This window comes from Meles meles, chromosome 4, assembly GCF_922984935.1.
Source record: "Meles meles chromosome 4, mMelMel3.1 paternal haplotype, whole genome shotgun sequence".
Classification (NCBI taxonomy): Eukaryota; Metazoa; Chordata; class Mammalia; order Carnivora; family Mustelidae; genus Meles; species Meles meles.
In genome coordinates this window covers 39,491,924-39,512,786 of record NC_060069.1, presented here as the reverse complement: position 1 = coordinate 39,512,786, position 20,863 = coordinate 39,491,924, and the positions used below count along the sequence as shown (strand labels likewise).

The 20,863-nt window shown below is 40.8% G+C and overlaps 1 protein-coding gene across 10 annotated transcripts in view; it reads right to left on the bottom strand.

The window, feature by feature from the left end:
* CD86 (CD86 molecule) overlaps nt 1-20,863 on the bottom strand; it is a 112,898-nt gene that overhangs the window by 80,316 nt on the left and 11,719 nt on the right. For 8 of the 10 annotated variants that reach the window (XR_006818109.1, XR_006818110.1, XM_046003858.1 and 5 more), the window contains exon 2: nt 10,902-10,966. The exons of 1 other annotated variant lie outside the window; for it this stretch is intronic. Coding sequence is in view for 7 of the 9 variants with exons in the window: in XM_046003858.1 (XP_045859814.1) it covers nt 10,902-10,966 (65 nt within the window). In the remaining 2 variants the exon portion in view is untranslated. Of the gene's footprint in view, nt 1-7,857; nt 7,981-10,901; nt 10,967-20,863 lie in introns of those variants that run through there. One more of the 10 variants, XM_046003855.1, reaches the window with a different exon arrangement.

Genomic DNA, 20,863 nt, shown 5'->3' with positions numbered 1-20,863 from the left:
TACACATATATTCAGTGACAGAAGGACACAGTGGGTATTCAGTATATGAACCTTAACACTTGCTCCTGATTACTCTCTTTTCTCCCTCACAACAATTTTAATAGGTTACAGAGCTTGGGCATTAACTCTTGGGCCAAAGCTGACACCACTCAATTGTAGAGCCTGGAAAGAGATTTCTCTATTTGATTCCTATGGACTTCCTCATACTAAATCACCACCAGCATCCTGTTTGTCATAGAATCTGAGGACTAGGAATCCTTTAAATCTGAACTCCCATCTAATATAAGAATCTCCCACTGTTTACAAACCAAAAATCAGCATGCCTGACCCAACCAAAGATTTGTTTTTCCTTGGGGCAATGTATTGAACAGGGACACAAAATCAAATTATATTTCACTATAAATTTAACAAATACCTTTGATTCAAATTATTACATGATTCAGTATGGCCCACGGTATTTTAGACAAATTATCTCTATAATTCATGCACTGGGGAGAAGCACTGTGTATGACAAGGAAATCAATACCATTTTAACTTCTCTATTTGGAAATTCTCTCTTCCCCTGAGCAAGAAACGGCCTCTCCTTAACTTCCTCTCATTAATACTGGTGTCATTCTCTGGGGCTATGCAGAGAAACCTTAATACACTTCTGGCAAAGCCCTTTAAGAATTTGGGGACAGAGATCACATTCCTCCTCAAAATCTGGCCCAGCAGTGAATCTTTCTAATAAACTTTACTAACATTAATTTGAAGATTGGATCCTGTCCTGGATAACACTTTGGACACTTCATTTGTCAAAGACCCTAATAAAATACAGTGTTAAAATGCTTGAGATTGACATGTTCCTCTACACGCCATGTGAAGAACTCTCAACTCTAGCCATGGAATATGTGTGAGGATGGGGGCTTAGGGTAGGGAACCAGTTTCTTCAATGTTGTTGTTTCTGAAGAAGAGCAGAAATGTCACTGTTTCCTCAGGAATGAACTCTCAACCACAACCACGAGTCATTGCTTTCTCCAGAGGGCCTGAGAAGTAGAAACACTGGCTTTTGAAGGGAGGGAGCAAAAAGGGGAATGGGAGAGGAAAGAACCTAAGAATTTACGGGGGGGATTCTCTGAGAAGAGATTTCTGTCAACTATGTTCAGAATAAGGTCTGTAGGTCGGTGAACTAGACAATACTTTAAAGCAAGTAGCCTCCATGTAGCTGAATGTTCACCACAGAAACCAAAGAGCTCCTACTGTACAGCACTTTTCCTTACTATGTAGATGCCTGACCCATCATGGACTGTGAGTGAGAGGCAGCTGAATGACTAGTTACAGTCTTATTCCTCATAACAAAGTGGGATTACTTACCCTCCCCCCGCCCCCAAGTTGCAGATGAATAAATGGAGCCTCAGAGAGGTTAGGGAACTTGCCCTAGCCACCCAGTAGTAAGTGATAGATCTGAGGTTTAAACCCACACAGCTTCGTTGTGTTCTTTTTACTACTGGTATAGTTCCTTTAAAAGTTCCAGCCAGTTTCAGTGGGGCTGTGGGAACAAGAAGAGAGGATTCTGATTCTACCTACTCTTAGTGTACTGGGGGAACAGCACATTCCAAAGGCCAGGTGTGAGAGTAGCTCCTGGGATCAGAGTGCACACTCATGGGAGACAGGCTGTGATGGGAGCCGGAGGAGCCAATGGGTCCCTCCCTATCAGGAGAGTTTCTATCTTAAGCTTCCATTCATTCCACAAATATTACTTGGGCACCCTTTACATGTCAAGCAGAGAATGCATCTCTCCACTCCAGCCCTGGACAGGTTATCAGTTTTCTAGCATGGTCCTAGCTCCAGGCACACTTTAGTGTGTTTCAGCAAGTCTCACCTAGAAGAACTCTAAGGAAATACATGTATTTGGGTGGAAAGAGAAGGGGATACAAAAGAAAGGATCTTTTGTATCTCAGATCTGAAGAAACATATGGGATATAGTTCAAGCAGAAGACTCTATGAAGGGATGTGGGGGGGGGGGGGCGGGTGGCCAGCAAGATGGTGGGACAGGAGTGCAGATATGGTGACACAGGAAGGGAAAGAAGAATTCAAGGTAGAAGTTGGGGATCAATGGAGAAAAATGTTCTCTGTTTCACAACTTGACTAGAATATTAATGGTGATCAGGGTATCAGGAAAGGTGCTAAGTTTGCTGGTGTCTAAGGAAAATTGTTCATTGAGACTGTCTTTCATGAAAACATTTACTGAATATACTCAGTGACAAGCTTGTTCTAGAGCTTGTGGGGGAAATAAAGATGTGTGGGCCTTGCTCCCTCACTCAGTACTAAAAAGAAAGGTAGGGTGTACCCATATAACTACAATTTAAGCTCTAGGATCAGTGTGCAAGGTGGCAATGCATATCTTGTCCTGGCACATACAAGAGTCCTTGCTTTAAGCAAAGCAGGAGATGATGCTACAGCCTCTGAGGAGGGAGGATTAGGTCAGCCTCAGCCTAGTGCTCAGGGCCTTCTGTCAGTTCATCCTGTCATTGGAAAAGCCAAGCTTGTGGACTGGCATTGTGAGTGAGGTCCAGGAGGACCACAAGCTGCCTGGGGCCTTGGCTTGCCTCTGGTCTGACATGCTGCATGAATTACTTCTCAGAGCACCAGAACCTGAAGCTATACGGTTAGAGCAGCTATTATTATCTTTGAGGTACAGGGAGGAATAGGGTAGGCTTATTTCCTTTTTCATAAAGTTTCTGAACTACAAAATAATAAGGTTGCTGGGATTGAAATGTGTCTGACTTTTAACAAGGCTTCTGACAGGGTGTTTTGTGATATGTTTGAGAGGTATGCGGAGAAATGTGGGATTGAGATTAGTACCGTTAATAGCTAAAAAGCTGTGCTCTAATATCGTTCATTCATTCAACAAATATTTATTGAGCCAGACATTGTGCTAAGTGCTCAGAATATAATGATGAAAAATACCAGGAATCACACTTATAGTTTAGTCGGGGAGCAAAATAATCACAGAATTAAGTATAAAATTATAATGATGACAAGTGCTGCAAAGGAGAGGTTTGTGGTACTTTGAATGCCTATTATAGGACTAGTCTAAACTGAGATTTGAAGAATGATGTGACAGATTAAAGATGGACATGTATTCTTTGCTACTCCTCCCATGAGGAGGTGAAGTCTAAATTCCTCTCCCTAAACCTGGGCTGGCCTTAGGGACTTGTTTAACCAATAGAATGCAGCAGAAAGGATGTTTGGGACTTGGCAGGGTAGATCATAAGAAGGCTTACAGCTTCTATCTTTCTTGGCATACTCTTTCTCAGGCTTTGAAACATCATGAAAGATGTCCCACTACCCTGAGACCACCATGTCAAAGAGGCCGCATGTAGGTGTTTGGGTCAACAGTCCCAGCTGAGGCCTGCCTTCCAGCCATTTCTACCACGCCACTATACTGGAATAAAATCTTCGATCCTCTAGATCCAAGGTCAGTGAACTATAGCCTACAGACCAAATCTGGCCACCACCTATTTTTACAAATAAAGTTTTGTTGGAATGCAACTATACCCATTTATTTAATTATTGTCTATGACTGCTTTTCCATTATACTTGTAGAAATGAGTAGCTGTTTTAGGAATGATATGGCCTGTTATAGAAAAAAATGCTGACCCTTGCTCTAGGTTAGTACTGTCCAACAGAAATATAACACAATCACATATGTAATTTGAGAATTTTGAGTAGTCACATTAAAAGAATTAGAAAGAAATGGTAAAAAATCAATTTTAATGATATATTTTAATTCAGTATATCTAAAATATTAAAATCTCAACATATAATTAATATAAAATTATTAATGGATATTTTACATTTTTTTCTGTATAAAATCTTATAGGTATTTAACACTTATAGCACTTAGATAAGCTACATTTCAAGTGATCAGTAGCCACATGTAGCTAGTGACTACTGAATTGGACAGTGCAGCTCTAGAGCAGCCCATTCACTACATTAATACCAACCACCAACTGACTTCAGTTGATGCCATTAGGAATAGAAAAATCACTCAAAAGTCTGCCCAAATTTCTGGACCACAACATTGTGAGGCAGAGTAAATAATAGTTGTTTTAAGCTGCTAAGTTTGGGGACAGTTTGTTAGGCATTAATAGGTAAACAGAACAGATTGAATAAGTGTTATATAGGTGAAGTGGAGTGGCTTGGAAGGATTCTAGGCAAAAGAAACAGCAGGTACAAAGGCACTGAGGCAAGAGGGAGAATGAGGGAAGGTTGATGTGGCTTAAATGACTAGACAAGTGGGGAGAGAAGCCTGCACAGGTCAGCACCATGCTTATCTTAGAGGTCAGCAAAGGATTTTGGTGTTTATTCTGAGTACAACATGAATCACTGAAGAAATTAGAGGAGTGACATAATGAGTTTTGCATTTTGAAAAGATGACTTGGCTACTGTGTAGCAAATGGATGGTAGGGAAGTCAGAACAGATGCCAGAAGACCAATCAGTTGGCTACTGCAGTCATTTAAATGAAAGAAGATGGCCGCTTGGTTTAGAGTGGTAGTAGCAGATGTAGAAGTGGATAGGTTCAAGCAATACTTAGGATTATAATCAACTGGAAGTGAAGATGAAGGTGAGAGATTGATTGATTCATTCATTCATTGATTCATTCGTTCAACAGCTGAGTGCCAAGAATCACTCTTGTTCAACAGACTTACATGGTGGATGCTACAGAGCTTTTTTACTTTTTCACTTGCACAAATAATGTGAAATTCTTTTCTATAAGTAGAGCAGGATAGCTTAATGGAGTCTGGAATGTCAGATGAGTTTGTATTTGATGTGATAGAAAATTGAGAGTTTGAAATTAATAGTTTGGGAGCAGGAAAATTATGCAATGGAAGTTTAAAAAAAATAAGCCTATCAGTGACCTGAGGAAGGAGGTGAGGGCTGGTGTTATGGTGGTCAAGAAAGCCAGGATTAAAGTCTCATAGACCTGAGATGAAGAGGCTGAACCAGCATAGGGACAGTGGGTATGACAAGAAAGAGGATAAGCATGAATGCCATCTTGATGAAAACATGAACACTTCTTGGTGTCTTGTAGACACGGGAGATGATGATTGGCTATGGATGTGTGTCACCCATCTTGAGCTTAACTGAACTCCCCTAGCAGCCATGTCTCTCTCTAGCTCAGGCTGGATCATATGTCGGACTTGGTTTCCAATCTCTTCTTGGAGCAAATCTTTCTGGGCCCCATTTGTGGAGAGTTTTTCATACTTAACACTGACTTACTTTGATTAGCTGTCCCTCCCCTCACCCATTCGGGAGCATGGTGTTTCCACAAGATATGAGGAGAGCAGCATCAAATATGCATACGTACAAAGAAGAAATGTCTATGTAGACTCATAAGGAGGAAAGACTGCTTTTATTCATTCCCTGATGTATTAGGTAACTAAGTATTAAAATCAAAAGTCCATTCCCTCACTTACCCAAAAGAAGGAGAGTAACATGGGGAAAGCATTTAGCTTTTCCAGTCTCCTTATAGCAAGTTTATGTACAAGACAGATGTCCAGTTCTCAGTCATATCTGGAGTCAGATCTTTCTAAGTCAAGGTGCATCGCTTTTCCAAATTATCAATGGTTTTGGAAACCATTTTTTCCTTTTTTTTTGTCAAAAAGTGCCTATGGGTGAGCATCATGCAAAGTTTACAGGCAACTCTGTGCGCATCTGGTCAAGGGTTCCACCTACCACAAATAAGACCCACAGAACTCCATAAAAGGCGTTTATGCCAATCCTGGCAAAAAAAGTTAGAGGGCCCCTTCCTGTTCTCTCAGAACCAGAATCATGGTCAAAGAGAGAAAGCCAATGTTTCAAGAGCATAAATTGAGGGACGTCCCCTCTCCCTATTCTGTATACCAACCCTACCCTGGTGCTTGGAATTCCCAAATTACTCATTCCTTGGGTAAAGGCATTTTTGAAAGCCCCTATTAAAATAAAAATGCTAGCTAGGAGGGAGCAATATTTTTTGTTTTTAGCATTAAGAGTTAAGTGCAAGTTAATTTATCTAAATGGGAAAAGGAACTCAGAAGGAACCATACTCTTAAAAAGAAGGAGAATAGTGAATGGGAACCTTCCTATTCTGATAGGGATATGGAAAGTGCTGAAGACACATTTTTCTTCTACACATATTCAAAATGGCGTCTATTTCCCAAACCTCACCCTGAGTATACTCCGATCTACGGTTCAGAAACAAGTCTGTATATGAGGTTAGAGATGAGGATAAAGGTCAAATAAAGGATTGTGTACCCAGCCTATGGCCCTATCCTGTCCTGCCCCCTAAATACCCTTATTTGCCTGACCAAGAAAGGTGAATTGTCAGCACTTGCTTGGACTCTGAATAACTACTCAGGAACTTTCCCACCACCCTCTTTGCTTGTTTCAGACATGTTTTGTTCTTGCTCTATTTCTTCACAGCTTTAGTTTTCTGGTCAGAGACCCCCAGACTTACCTCTTACCTCTATCCAATTTTTGAAACTTGGTATTTGAATCTCAATTTTCTCCCAAAGAATCTGGCTTGGCTTAACTTTTCATCTTTTATGTTCTTTCCTCTCCCACCTTAGCCTCAACTCCATAACATCTGATCCTCATCTCCACCAAGAAGAGATAGATGATATCCAGGGATATTAGAGTAATGAAAATATCAAGCTCAAAGACATAGTTAAACATTAGTGCAATCACAAGGAGCCATTTCCTTGCCTTCAAAGCATGGTTGCCATACAATAATTTTAGTGTGACTATCTAATTAGTACTGTTTTCCCACTAGGCTAAAATGTTCAAAAGTATAAGGACCATGTCTTTTATGCTCCCTGTTAAATATCCACTCCCTGTGACATCGTTAAGCACTCAATAAATATATTTAGGACACACCAATTAACAGATATTTATAAAAGCTTATACACAGGATAGCTTATGTAAATAGCATTAATGGTACCTGCAACAGCAAACAGATCAAATAATAGAGAACTATGAACTTGTGCACATAGTTAGACTCATTTAAGTCCAGAGCCTTAGTCCCAAGAGGTTGCATGTCAGAGGAATAGACCATCTCCTTAGTTATTACCATTTGAGAGGAGTGGGAAGTTCCCTTGGCCAAAAATTATTTTCACCTGTCTCTCCTTAAATAACTATTAGTGGAGGCACTATTTTAAGCCTATTTGCAAATGCAAATATGTTCATGGTATACAGAACACGAGCCCACTGCCTGGCTCTTTTTGACCTAAGACTTTCTTTTCAAATGAGCTGTTGGTCTCTAGTGCCAAGAGGAGCCAATATTGTGATGGGGCATTTAGAGGGGAAGAAGAAATGGAGAAAAGAGAGGAGAAAAAAAAGAGAGAGAGACAGAGAGAGAGACAGACAGACAGGAAGAGAAAGGCCAAGTAAGAAAACAGAGACCACTGCAGAGGCTGTGGGTTTTGCTCCAGATCTCTGGACTTCTCACTGGCACAAGAGTCTCAGGCAGGGCCAGGATCCCTGGATAGCTTCTCCTGCAGCAGAACTACTTGGAGCCCCCAGCACCCTGATGCCAGGGGTGGCTGCTGGTCGTTTGGTAAGTGGCCCCTTCTGTTTCCTGCCTGTCCTGTCTCTTAGCTCACCAAAGCAGACAAAGGTCTTTGGCTGGAAGAGAAACATTTTTGTAATGTCCTACCTCCAATGTAGCCAGTCTCAACATCAAGCCTGATGCTCACAAGTTTTATGCATGTACTCCACAAACCTGCTTACCCACTCCCTTGCCGGTCGTCAGCCCCACCTCTGAGCAGTCTGCCCCAGACGCAGCTTTATCTAACACCACGTTCCCCAGGCATACGAGCTTCATAAGAACATACCTGTCACAAATGCCCATCTACTGCAGCTCCCAGAGACCAGATGCACAAGCCCAGTGGCATTCCCGAGGAACACAGAAGCAAGGTATTTGGAACAAATGAAAAGGAGCCTTTGTGAGCTCCCCCAAACCTCCTAACACCCCTTGTAGAGAAAGAAATAATGTCAGGGCTGAGGCTAGAACTCAAATGCAGAAAGGGGAACTGACAAGAAAGAAATAGCACCACAGACAGGGGCTGGTTCCAGATAACTTCTGATGGCAGGTGGGCATTTCCACCGATGAAAATGACTACAAATGCACTAGCGGAGAGTGAGTGAATGTAAAGCCCTGAGGAAACTCCCCAAAGACAGCCCAGCCACAAACATGACAAACACTGACAGAGATCCAGGAGTGCAACCTTTGAGGCCTAAAGGTAAAGGTTCAGCTAAGTTTAACAACAGTTTTACTGGGCTGCCATGTACCCCGGACTGTTTCTGGCTTGGCAGAGCTGCAGGAGACAGTCTGCAACCAGAAAACCCAGAAACTGGGTATTTCTCTCCTCACTCCCCACCCCCAAACCATTCATTTGAGTATACCTCCATGGATCCCGTTAGAAGCCAATTAACCTCCACAGCCCATTTTTAAATTATCCTGATCTAATCCTAATTGTCGTAATCTGGAATGTTTCTATTACCTTGGCTCCTATTTCTGGAAGTGGGTGATACTCTTGAGCCTGGAAACAAGTCCCAAGCAGAAGACTGAAAGCTGTGTGAATGCCAAGTCGGATTTTTCCAAACCTAGTCCTTCCTCAGGGTCAGGGTTCACACATATAATAATCTTGCCTCAAATGCATGGTTTCTTTTTCTGACCCAGTCAGGCCTTGAGAAGGCCTCTGCTCACTGTTTGGAGGCATTTATGTGCCTCTGAGCCTGCAGCATTTGCACTCAGGACGGGAGCAGCTCCCTTGAGCATGTCTCCTCCACTTTCTCGGAGGCTAGTTGTGCCCTGCAGAACTGGGGAAATTAAAAGTAGCAAATGGAAAGCTATGTGTTGTCTGGGTTGAGAAGGAGCACCCAAGCAAGGACGTGTAATGCAGGGGAAGTAGCATAGCATGGGTTTGGAACTGGTGGCTAGGGTCAAATCCTGGCTTGACCCCTGGCTCTGAACCCATTACTGAACATCTCCTCATCTCAATCTTCTCATGCAAGAAAGGTGACCAGCATCCTTGCTGCATTGTTCTGCAAGTCAGATGGGATCTTGCATGCAAATCGCTGGGCACAGAGCAGACTATGCAGCTACTTAGTCTTTATTCATACTTTTCTGTCTTCCTTTCAGACTTTTCGGTTCTCACTTTGACCTTTTTTGACCACAAAAATTATCCTTAACCACGGGAAAGATGATGATCATTCTTCCCCAAACTGACCTGTCAACTCCTTCACCTTCCTTCCAGGTCCTCCCAAAACCAAAGGGCTCCTGCGTGAGTCCTGGCCCCTGACTCATATGGTCTTCACTTCCTCTCAGCCATTCTGTGTGCATACCTTGGAAACTTCATCCTTTATTCGGATAGGCCCCACCTGGGGTTTTCCTCTGGATTTTACAATCATATATATTTTTTTTATTTGAAAGGGTCCATTTAGTTTCCTTTTGTAACACATGAAATTACCCATGTATCAGGGCACAGGAGTATTAATTTACATTCCACTCAGCTTTCAAGTTTCCTTCTTTTCCTTGTACTTAGCAGTCATATAAAATAGACTAAATTGGAAAGTCCTGCTGTCAAAATATTTGGAATTAGTACTTCCCAAACTTTAGTCATTCTAGCTACTAGTACCATTTCATATCATTGTCAAATCTGTATTATTTTTTATATACTTATTTTTCTCTTGACTTATTTTGAATCAGGATATTTTACAAGGAATCTTTATATCAACATGAAAATTTTTAAATACCAGTATGATTTACCATAAATAAAGGGTGAAAAAAATAACACCTCACGCAGGGCTTTGGAATTACAGAGAACTGGGTTCAAATCTGGCTCCACCAGCTGATACGTGTGTGTTCTTGAGGAAGTCACTTAACTTCTCTGAACCCTAGTTTCATCACAGAAGTAATACTAAATATCTCATGAGCTTGTTCTGAGGATCAAATTAGAAGACATATATATGGTGCCTCACACAGATCCTGACATACAGCAGGTTCTTTTTAAAAAAAGGTGTTTTATCGTTTTCTTTTCCATTTCTTCTCTTATCTCCTCATTCACCTCCTGCTTAGAGCAGTGTCCAAATGCACTACAGCACTGAATTAATGGCAGATAAGGGGTGAGGCTGGCAGCAGAAATAGAAGACATCATGGTGCCATGGAGTTCTCTCACTTTAAGACTTCATCAGCTTTGCAGGGTCATCCCAGTCTCTCAGAAGTCATCCCAGTCTCTCACTGTGAAGCAAAGACCCCTTCGATGTTATCTCTAGTAGATGGATGTCTAGTCTTTGCTTTCTCACTTATGTTAGAAAACTCACTATCTAATAAGACAGTTAAAAGGGAAAGATCTCCTTTATAATAATCTCCTACCTCTCCCTCCCCAGTCGTGTAGGTACTATATAGCTGTCCGTGTCCTGTTTTCTAAAACTATTGGTATATGTATTTTTAACCTCTTTACATTGAACCCTCCAAATAGTTGAAAGCTTTTATCATAAATTTCCTTAATAGTCTCTTTTCTTGGCTAAAAAGTATCAGTGTCCTCAACTGTTCCTCATATGATGTGGTCTCTAGAACCCTAATCAACTTGGTGGTTCTCCCACTGGCACCTAACTCCCTGAATTTATCACATACCTCTTTGCAGAGAGGGCTCATGGAATGGAATGGACAATGATAAGATGACTTTCACTAATGAGTCAGAGATCACATAAGCCTATAAACAGTTGTATTGGACAGATCACACCTCTTGGCCCCATCTTATTTATGTGTCAGTGTTCAGCCAATCAAAATTACTCTGAATCCCATACATGTCTTTCATTGTATTAGTCATGACTCTAAGCCTTGTGCCACTCAAAAATGATAAGGAGGACTTACCCAAGGGTCATCAAAGCCAAGGATGGACAGGGTTCAGCACTGATGGCGGTCAACAGTATGAAAGGCTGAGACGAGGTTAAGCAAAATGAAGAAGATCAGTTCCTTGTGTTTATTAAGGAGGAAGTTACTAGTAACCTCAGAAAGCTGCTTTCTGTGTGGGGCTGCTTCCTCCATGCCTTACTCCCTGATGTCCTCGTGTCTGAGGAGGTCAAGGCTACAAGAAAAAGCAACAGGAGGGGAGTGGCCATGGATGGTAGCTGAGACAGGGAAATAGATGCCTTCCCGATGTTTTTGCTCAACTCTGTCCAAGAGATATTCCTCTGGCACCAAATAGTTAGGATCTACTCTGGGGGTGGGGAAGGGCAGAACTAGAAACTTGTGGACATTTAGAAAGATCAGACACTTAGCCAAATTTTCCAATTCCAGCCGTATATTTGTTTGCTATAGTAAATGGCTTCCTGTGGTCACTGGTCAAGAGGCAATCTAAAAATATTCTAGGTTGTGGTGGTTCCAATGTAAGACAAGATAGTTTCCACAAATAATTGTAGCAGCATTATTTTTTGAAATGTTAGTGTTTATTTTCTGAGATTTCTTTTTTTCAAGATTTTACTTATTTGTTTGACAGAGAAAGAGAGGGAGCACAAGCAGAGGGAGGAACAGAGGGAGAGGGAGAAGCAGGCTCCCTGCTGAGCAGAGAGCCCAAACTGGAACTCGATCCCAAGACCCTGGGATCATGACCGAGCAAAAGGCAGATGCTTAACCAGCTGAGTTATCCAGGCACCTCTGTTTTCTGAAATTTCTTGACACATAGTTTTTTGCGGGGGATAAAGCAGAAGAGACCTAAAGTCAAGATACATTTAGACTCTGGTGAAAGCCCATGGAAGAAATATAGGTGTCCTAGAAGAGAAGGAGAGTGCTTTTGAGATACAAGAGGAAGGAAGGGCAGACGTGTTTGGGTCCTGTGAGCAGTGGGATCCAAGAACCCCCTTCTCAGTGCTCCCAAGGGGATAAAAGCTTTGGGAGTATGGTTCTTGCCTACAGAGACAGTACACTTGGCTCCTAGGCATCAGTTGATAACCTCATTCCCTACTATAACATGGGGGTAGAGCTGCCAGAATTCATAGACTACCATGTTTCAGATGGTAAGGTTGCCTAAGGCAATGAAGACAGACTTGGGATTTGAAGCCCTTCCTCCATTTCCAGGCATTAAGTAAGCTTCCTGAATTCTGGCTGGGCTGCAGGAAGGGAAGGGCACCCCTGTATGATCAAGATGGAGTCCCTTATCCAACTGGCAGGATGGGTCTCACAGGTGAGATTCAGTTGAATGAAAGCAAATATGGGAAGTGATTATTTCTTACATATTTGTATTCATGGACAGAAATTCAGACTGTACACACAGTTCCCAAACTGCTTTTAGTTTAGAAGTCAAGTAGCTCAGGATGGTTCTGTTCTTGTTCCCTGCTGCACAAACTCACAATGCAGAATAGCCAGCCACCACTCCCAGGACCTGACTCTTCCCTTTTACTGAAACTCTTCTGGGTTCACAGACAGGGTTCCCTTGTACTGAAGGAGAGTGTAAAACACTTGCTATACATTTTTTCTTTTACTGCTGTTGTAAAATGCATTCCTAAAACCCTTCCTCCTAAAAGCATAAACCCAGTAACTGCTGAGGGAATGCAAAGACAAGCCACAAAGTGGAAAAAAAATATTTGCAAAACACATAACTTGTAAAGGACTGATATCCAAAATGTATACAGAACTCTTAAAACTCAATAAAAAGAACAAGTTAGTCTAAAAATGGGCAAAAGATTGAATTATACACCTTACCAAAGGAGATACATAGATGGATGGTAGATAAACATATTAAAAAATGCTCAGTATCATATTCCAGTAGAGAATCATTAATTAAAACAATAATGATCTACTACTACACACCTATTAGAATGGCTAAAATAAAAAAAAAAAAGCACCTGACAATATCGAATGCTGACAGGGATGTGGAACAATGGGAACTTGCATTCATTGCTGGTGGGAATGCAAAATGATATAGGCACTTTGGAACTCATCGTGGCAGTTTCTTAAACCACTTAACCTAAGCCTACCATGTTACCCATCAGTCAAACTCATAGGTATTTACCCACATGATTTGAAAATTTATGTCCACACAAAAACCTGTATATGAATATTTATAACAGATTTATTCATAGTTGCCCCAAACTGGAAGTGACTAAGATGTCCTTCAGTAAATGGATAGACAAACTGTGGTATATCCAGAAATGGGATATTCTTTAGTGATGAATAGAGATGAGCTATCAAGCCATGAAAAGACATGGACAAACTTTAAATGTATATTGTTTAATGAAAGAAGCCAACCCCAAAAGCCTCTGTACTTTCAACTAGATGACATTCTGGAAAAGGCAAAACCACTGAGACAGTAAAAAGATCAGTGGCTGCCAGGGATCGTGAGGAGGGATGAATAGTAGAGAACAGGGAAATTTTTAGGGCAGTAAAACTTTCTGCATGATACTGTAATAGTGGATACTTGCTTTAAATTTGTCAAAGCCCATATACACCTGTAGAACCCAAAGAGGGAACTTAATATAAGTGTGAGTTTTAATTAACAATATTAGTTCATTAATTGTAATAAATATACTACACTAATACAAGATGGTAATAGGGGAAACTGTGTGCAAGGGAGAGAGTAAATGGGAATTCGCTGTACTGTTTGCTCAATTTTTCTGTAAATCTAAAACTGTTCTAAAAATAAAGTCTCTTAATTACACACACACACACACACACACACACACACACACACACGCACTAACCACATGCCCTGATTTCTGGTAAAGCAACTAAGTTAATGACATGATATTTTAGAGGGCTTCTCCACTAGTGAGTAAGAAAATTAGCATCAATTTCACAGTCCACTGTTCACTTCTCCATGTTGCACACTTGTAATCAAATACCATACATAAAATATTGCTGCAAGACATCTCTAGTTTCGTATTTCTGCCTTCTATTTTGCCATTTTCTGCATCTTTCTCGTGCAAAATCATAAGTTTTTATGTCAGTTCCTTAGGTACATTAAAAAGTCCCATTGTTTTCTAAGGGCCAAATCAATAAAAAATAGCTTTCAGTTCCATGTTTCTGGAGGAACATTCTTAGAAACGTAGTAAGTTTCTTTTTTCTTTGAGGGGGAGATACAGTGTTGGCGTACATTTAAAAGCAATTTTATACAGTTAAGCACTGGAGGTTGAATCTTCTTTTTCTCAGCCAAACTTTTGCAGCCTCCATATTTATATCGTAGAAGAAGGTTACCAAGGTAGGGAGAGACCCTCACTTTTACAACCTCTAGCTCAGGCTCCTCTCTAGTCCTGGGCTGGTGTCCCTAGCTGCCCTGGGGTGTCTTATTTTATTCACTTTCTCATGATGCAAATTCACTCCCATCATTCATGCGTGCTAAGAAAGAGGGAACACGTATTGTTTCTAATTTATATTTGATCAACTTCTTAGCACAGAAACTAGGACTCAGTGACACACTTTTGCCTAGGTGTCCTCTAAAGAGAAGTTGGAAAGGCAAAGGACACCAAATGATTTATAAGATTCTATCAAGTGAATGCAACAGATCCTTGTCTGCACTTTCTCACAAAACCAAATGTTGGCATAATAAAGCATATCCGAACTTTAGCAACAAGACACATTTATTTGGACTGAAGATTATATTAGCATTTAGTAAAAGGTAGGGTAAGGAAAAATTGTCAAAAGGCCAGTATCAGGATGCACACATTTAGAAAAAGTACTGTTGTACCCGGGACGGGTGTGGTCTTTGGACAAACTGTTCCTTTAGCAGTATGGGCAAGCGGGGAGATGAAGGTCGTGGCATCAAGTAGAGTTCAGGCTAAGGACAGCAAGCCCAGCCGGTAAGGAGCCAGCTATCCCAAACCCAGGCTCTGGGAAGGGTTCGGGATCTGGCAGAGACATGGCAGAGTGGGGTGGAGGTGTGCTGTGGTGCCCCCAGAATTGGGAGTTTCTGGGGAAGTGTGATATCTACAGTGTGGTGGGTGGAAACACTTGGTTGTTTCTCCCCGTGGAACAAGGCCCATCATTGGTGGATAGACCGCAGGGGCCAATGGGGAACTGGACCCAGATCAGGAAACCAAGCCAGAGAAGGACTGCAGCTTGGCGAACTGAGGGACTCACAACTCACCCCCTGGACACTAGAAATCCGAATTATAGTAGCAAGACCACAACCAGAGCACCCCTCCCGCCGTGCCTGCCTGCATGGTGTACAAACACATCAAAAAAGGTACAGGGCAGATTTTCGGGGTGGTTCCAGAGTGTCCAGGGGGACTGGTAGTAACTATAGACTCTCGTGACAAACAAATACACATATTGTATGCTTCACATTTATTTCTACCCATCTTTGTGTCTTCATAATATTTCCCATTTTCCAATAATACTTCAGAATCCACTGACATCATTGCACCGCTTGGAATTTCTAGTTTTAATTTGCCCTCATCCATTCAATAAATGTTTCACCAGCTTTAATAGAGTGTAGACCTTGGGCTGGTCCTAGGATACAAGGTGAGCAAACGCAGAGGGTCTCTGCCAGAGCCTGCAGGTGAATGCAAGAGACCTAGACCCATCTAATAATGTCAAGGGACTACAACCGAGTGATTTTCAACATAAACAACTTCAGTTTCGTAGGACGTATTAGTGATTAAATAACTCCTTAAGAGCACGTGGTAAATTCTAACTAGGTTGTATAGGTCACAATTAAGGAAGAGTCAAGCAGAAAAAGTCAATTATCATATGGTTTCACTTACTTGTGGAACATAAGGAATAGCATGGAGTAAGAGAGGAAAGAAAAAGTGAATTGGGGCAAATCAGAGGGGAAGACGAACCATGAGAGACTGTGGACTCTGAGAAACAAACTGAGGGTTTTAGAGGTTTTTTTAGGGGTTGGGTGAGCCTGGTGGTGGGTATTAAGGAGGGCACGTATTGCATGGAGCACTGGGTGTGGTGCATAAACAATGAATCTTGGAACACTGCATCAAAAACTAATGATGTATTTTAGAGTGACTAACATAACACAATAAAAAAGTAGTAAATAATAATGAGTTTTAAATACCCAAAAAAAAAAAGAAAAGAAAAGAAAAAGAAAAAGGAGTAGCTTCTCTAAGAAATATTGGTTCTTCATCAGTTCATATTTTAAATGGTCCCTGTGTCTGCATGACCATCAGTCACGGACGGCACGGTAGAGAACTCACTCGAGAGAAGGGTAAACTAAAGTGATACTTAACTTCTAATTTAATAATTCTATCTATCAATGTTTACAATACATACAATACATACAGCTATCTAGTAATGTTTACAATATAATAGTAGAATCTCCGAACTTCCAAGAGTTTACACAAAAGATGACTTATTAGTTAACAAATAACAAAACTATGTAAAATCTTTCCAAGACAAAACACATATAGCAGCAAGTTTAAAAAATTGATAACTAAATAAACTACCAACATTAGTGTGGCACATTTCAGAATTCAACAAAGTAAACATATGATTCCAAACGTGTTATCTTTTCAATCTTTAGTGTTACCTGGGAACACTAAACCCAAATTCAGAAGATTGTGATCTCTGAATTTAAAGTGGCCCATTTGCTTAAGGGTCTGCACTTACACATTCTGAGAAACTGTCATTTCTTTCACAAAGCATCTGACATTTGCCATTTCCTTTAAACCTTACTTAGAAGAAATAAAATGAGGTAATACTCTAAATGTAAAAGTGGCTTGAAGACTTAGGTCCATATGCTTTTTCCTATTTATGCAGAGGAGGGAATCTAATACATAACAAAACTAACACATTTTAACAAATGGCAGCATGATCTGTGAAAGCACCTGTTTATGCAAAATATTGATATAAGAGCATAAATAAAATGCGTTCTACAAAATAAAATAAAATATACTGGGGCATATAGAACACAGCCAATATGACTAAGCTTTTTAAAAAAACAAAACAAAATAAAAAAATCACTGGATTTTTTAAAGCTTCCATTTCACAAGAGGGTTGAGGGAGAGGGACCTGCACATTCAAAGGCTCACTTCCCTGTGGCATTTCTGTAACCAAAACCAATGCACATAAGACTTCTGGGAACCCTTAAAATATGCATTTATTAAACTGGATTTGCAATTTTCAAGTTGATGGTGCAGAAACATTGAGATGTAATTTTGCAGCTCCCTTCACATGCCTTTATCTGGAAGAGTCTAAGAGCTCATCAGCACACAGATACGTTGCTACTTGGAAGAAATTTTCCAGTAAAACAAGATGTCAGTCTTCCTACTTTTCAGCTATAGGAGTAAAAGATAGCTTCTTTTGAAGAGTGTCTTAAATAGCCTTCCTCAAATCTGGTTTAAGATGGGAAATAATTTCAAATAAGCCTTGTAATGGTCGGCTACAATTTTAATGCAAGGGGTTGGCGTTCTTAAGAAGGACAGCCTTTGTAAACCAATCTTGGCGATTCATGTATTGGAAACAAAATATTGTATTTGTCATCATATTTGAGTTGCACTTTCACTGTGCATGGCCTATTTGCATACAAACAAAAGAGATTATTTTTAAAAGAGGTTTTCTGTGTTTTTGTTTTGGTCCTTTGGGATGACTGTGGTAAGTAAGGAGCAAGCCATTTTCATACCTTGGATTTCACACATTGCGTTTATGTCATCCTTCACTTCCTCTTCCTCACCACCCACTTCCAATTCATCGGTGGCCAGTTTTGGGGTCTCTGTCACCTCTTGTCTGACTACTGCAGTAGCCTCCTGGCTGTTTCCCTTTCACTATTCTTTACCCTATCATTACCCTTCACCAAAAGCAATCTGATGATGAAACTTCCTTGCTTTGAAGACTTGCTCCCTTTTCCCTCAGGGGCTAGTGGCCCTACTTCTTAGGAAGACACAGAAAGCCATTCAGAGCCAGAACCCAACTTCTCTCTTCTGCCTTTTTTTTTTTTTTAAGATTTTTATTTATTTATTTATTTGACAGAGAGATCACAAGTAGGAAGAGAGAGAGAGGGAAGCAGGCTCCCCGCTGAGCAGAGAATCTGATGCGGGCCTTGATCCCAGGACCCTGAGATCATGACCTGAACCTAAGGCAGAGGCTTTAACTCACTGAGCCACCCAGGCACCCGCTCTCTTCTGCTTTTATCAGTCAACCCACATAACTTACCTTGTAGTCACACTTGAACTGTTTCACTGTCCCTTGGCCCTCCCAGATCTTTTAGGATTTTCTGCATTCTTTGCCTTTGCCCAAGCTATTCCTTCTCCCTGGGATGCCTTTCTTGCTTTTTATGTATGAAAAACTCCCCTGTTACTTTGAGATCCAGATCACTCCATAGTTCACAGCTGGAAACTTCCCTACCATCCTCCCTCCTTTTTCACCATATCTGTATTTTCCTCCCTCCCAAATCACGTCATTTATTCTTTCATTAGAACAGCTTCCTCCTTGTGTTAAAATTTCACTACTCATAGAGATGTCCTGTCCTGACTTCCACAAGGGCAGGAAACATGTTTAATTCCTTTTGCATTCCTGATACTTAGTGCTGGTCTAGTAAATATTAAAGTTAATATCGGTTAACTGATCACTTATTTTTTTTAAGATTTTATTTTTATTTATTTACTTGAAAGAGAGAGAGACAGATAGTGACAGAGAGAGAGAGAGAGAAAACACAAGTGAGAAGGAGAGGGAGAAACAGGCTCCTGCTGAGCAGGGAGCCCAACGTAGGGCTCCACTCTAGGACCCTAAGCCAAAGGAAGACAGTTAACTGACTGAGTCACCCATTCACCCCTAACTGATCACTTATAAACTAGTTATTCTGCTAAGTACTTTTCATGCATTACTTCATTTAATCTACACAATAAATGTACAAAGTTTTACAGATAAGGAAACTGAGTTTCAGAGAAGGTAGGCCACTTGCCTAGGGACATAGTGCTGGTGATCTCAAGGTTTTAGCAGGATATAGAATTGAATCTATTTTCATTTCTAGCTGATAACGCTATATGACTATCATTAGAATGTCAGTGTACTTTTTTTGATGTGGTTTGGCTCTTTTTAAGTAAATCTCTCCACTCTACCTTTTACTAATTTTGCAACCTTGAGTAAGTTACTAAACCTCTCTAAACCTCAATTTCCTCATTTTTTTCAATGGGGAAAGTAATACCTAATTTATATGGTTATTGTAAAGATTCAGGGACAACACCTATGTAAGGTTCCCAGCCCCACCGCTGCCCATCACAGCAATCACTTATTCCTTCCTGCTCTCAGCCGTGTATTTCATATTCCTCCATTCACTCACTTAATCCTTACCGTCCGAAAATGGGGAGCTACTAAACCTTCTAACAGAGGAAGAAACTGGCTTAGAGAAGTAAATAATCCAAGTTCCTTTAATCCAAGGCGATGTTTTTCCTGAGGTATCCCAGAACTAAATAGGACCCTCAGATCAATACCTCAGTGATGTGTAAAGGAATCACTCTGCCTGTATGTGTGAAAACACAACTAGAAGCATTACAGAGACTGGGTTTGCATTTGTTTTCTTTTTCTTTCTTTTTTCTTTTTTCTAACTTTTTTTCCCCCTTGCAACCATGAACACTTAATAAGCCAGAGAATTCTCTTGAAAACAGAATCTTGGGTGAGCCGCTGCATGGACATATTAACTTCTCTGCTCCCTGCTGTCTAAATTCTCTATGTCCCTCAAATTTCCACTTCTCTACTGAGCCCTCAATCCAGTTCCCTTCTCTCTACCAATCCACTTCCTTCCAATCCCCAAGCAAAGATCTTGGGACCACTTCCAGCCCAGTCAGAAGGGAAAAGGTCAAAGCTCTCTGCCATAGGATCTGGCGTCCTGGGGGAATTGTCTTGCTGAGTTCACATTCTCAAAACCCCTGGCTTCTGTAACTCCCATCTCTCTCCTATTTTATTCTATTTGGTTATTCCTTCCTACCTGCTGATGTCTCACTGACTAGGCCAAGGCTTTTAGACTCAAGTGCCTGCAGGGTCCTGGCAGGTAATGGAAATCAATGAGCAAAGTAGGCCACATAGTAGAAGGAGAACTTATAACCCAATGGCAGTCGAGCAGCATCTTCCAGATTCACCAGTTCTTAAAAACATGGGAATGTGGGTCCAGTGTTACCAGGTATTCTGATTTATGTGAATTCTCTAGATTTTTAAAATATAGGTAACTAATTATAATTTAGTTTTTTATTTTAATTTTTAAATTTATTTTTGTATTTTTAATTAATTTATTTTCATTATTTTCAATTAGCCAACATATAGTACATCATTAGTTTTTGATATAGTGTTCAAGGACTCCTTAGTGACGTATGTAACTAAGTGCTCGTCACCACTTGTGCCCTCCTTAGTACCCACCACCCCTTTACTCTCTCTCCCACCTCCCTCCCTTCGGTAACTCTCAGTTTGGTTTCCAGAGTCCAGAGTCCATCATGGTTTGTCTCCCTCTCTGATTTCTTCCCATTCAGTTTTCCCTCTTTTCCCCTATGGTCCTCCAGGCTATTCCTTATATTCCACATACGAGTGAAACTATATGATAATTGTCTTTCTCTGCTTGACTTATTTCACTTAGCATAATCCCCTCCAGTTCCATCCATGTTGATGCAAATGGCGGGTATTCGTCCTTTCTGATGGTTGAGTAATAATTTTTAAAGATTATAGTCTATGTGTATACTATTTTTGGCCTACCAACCTTCAGTTTTCACCCACTGTGCAGACCCATTGCTCCCTAATCCTCAGCTTTATCACTTGGTTGCCAGAGCTTGTTTTGGACCCCGACACAAATATAGCTCTCTCTGAGCACAAATCTTTCCACCCACAGATCTGTCTTGCTGCTAAGGGAAATCTCATCCTCCCCTGATCTCCCATAATATATGCTCTCATAATGCTTGTTCAGAGTT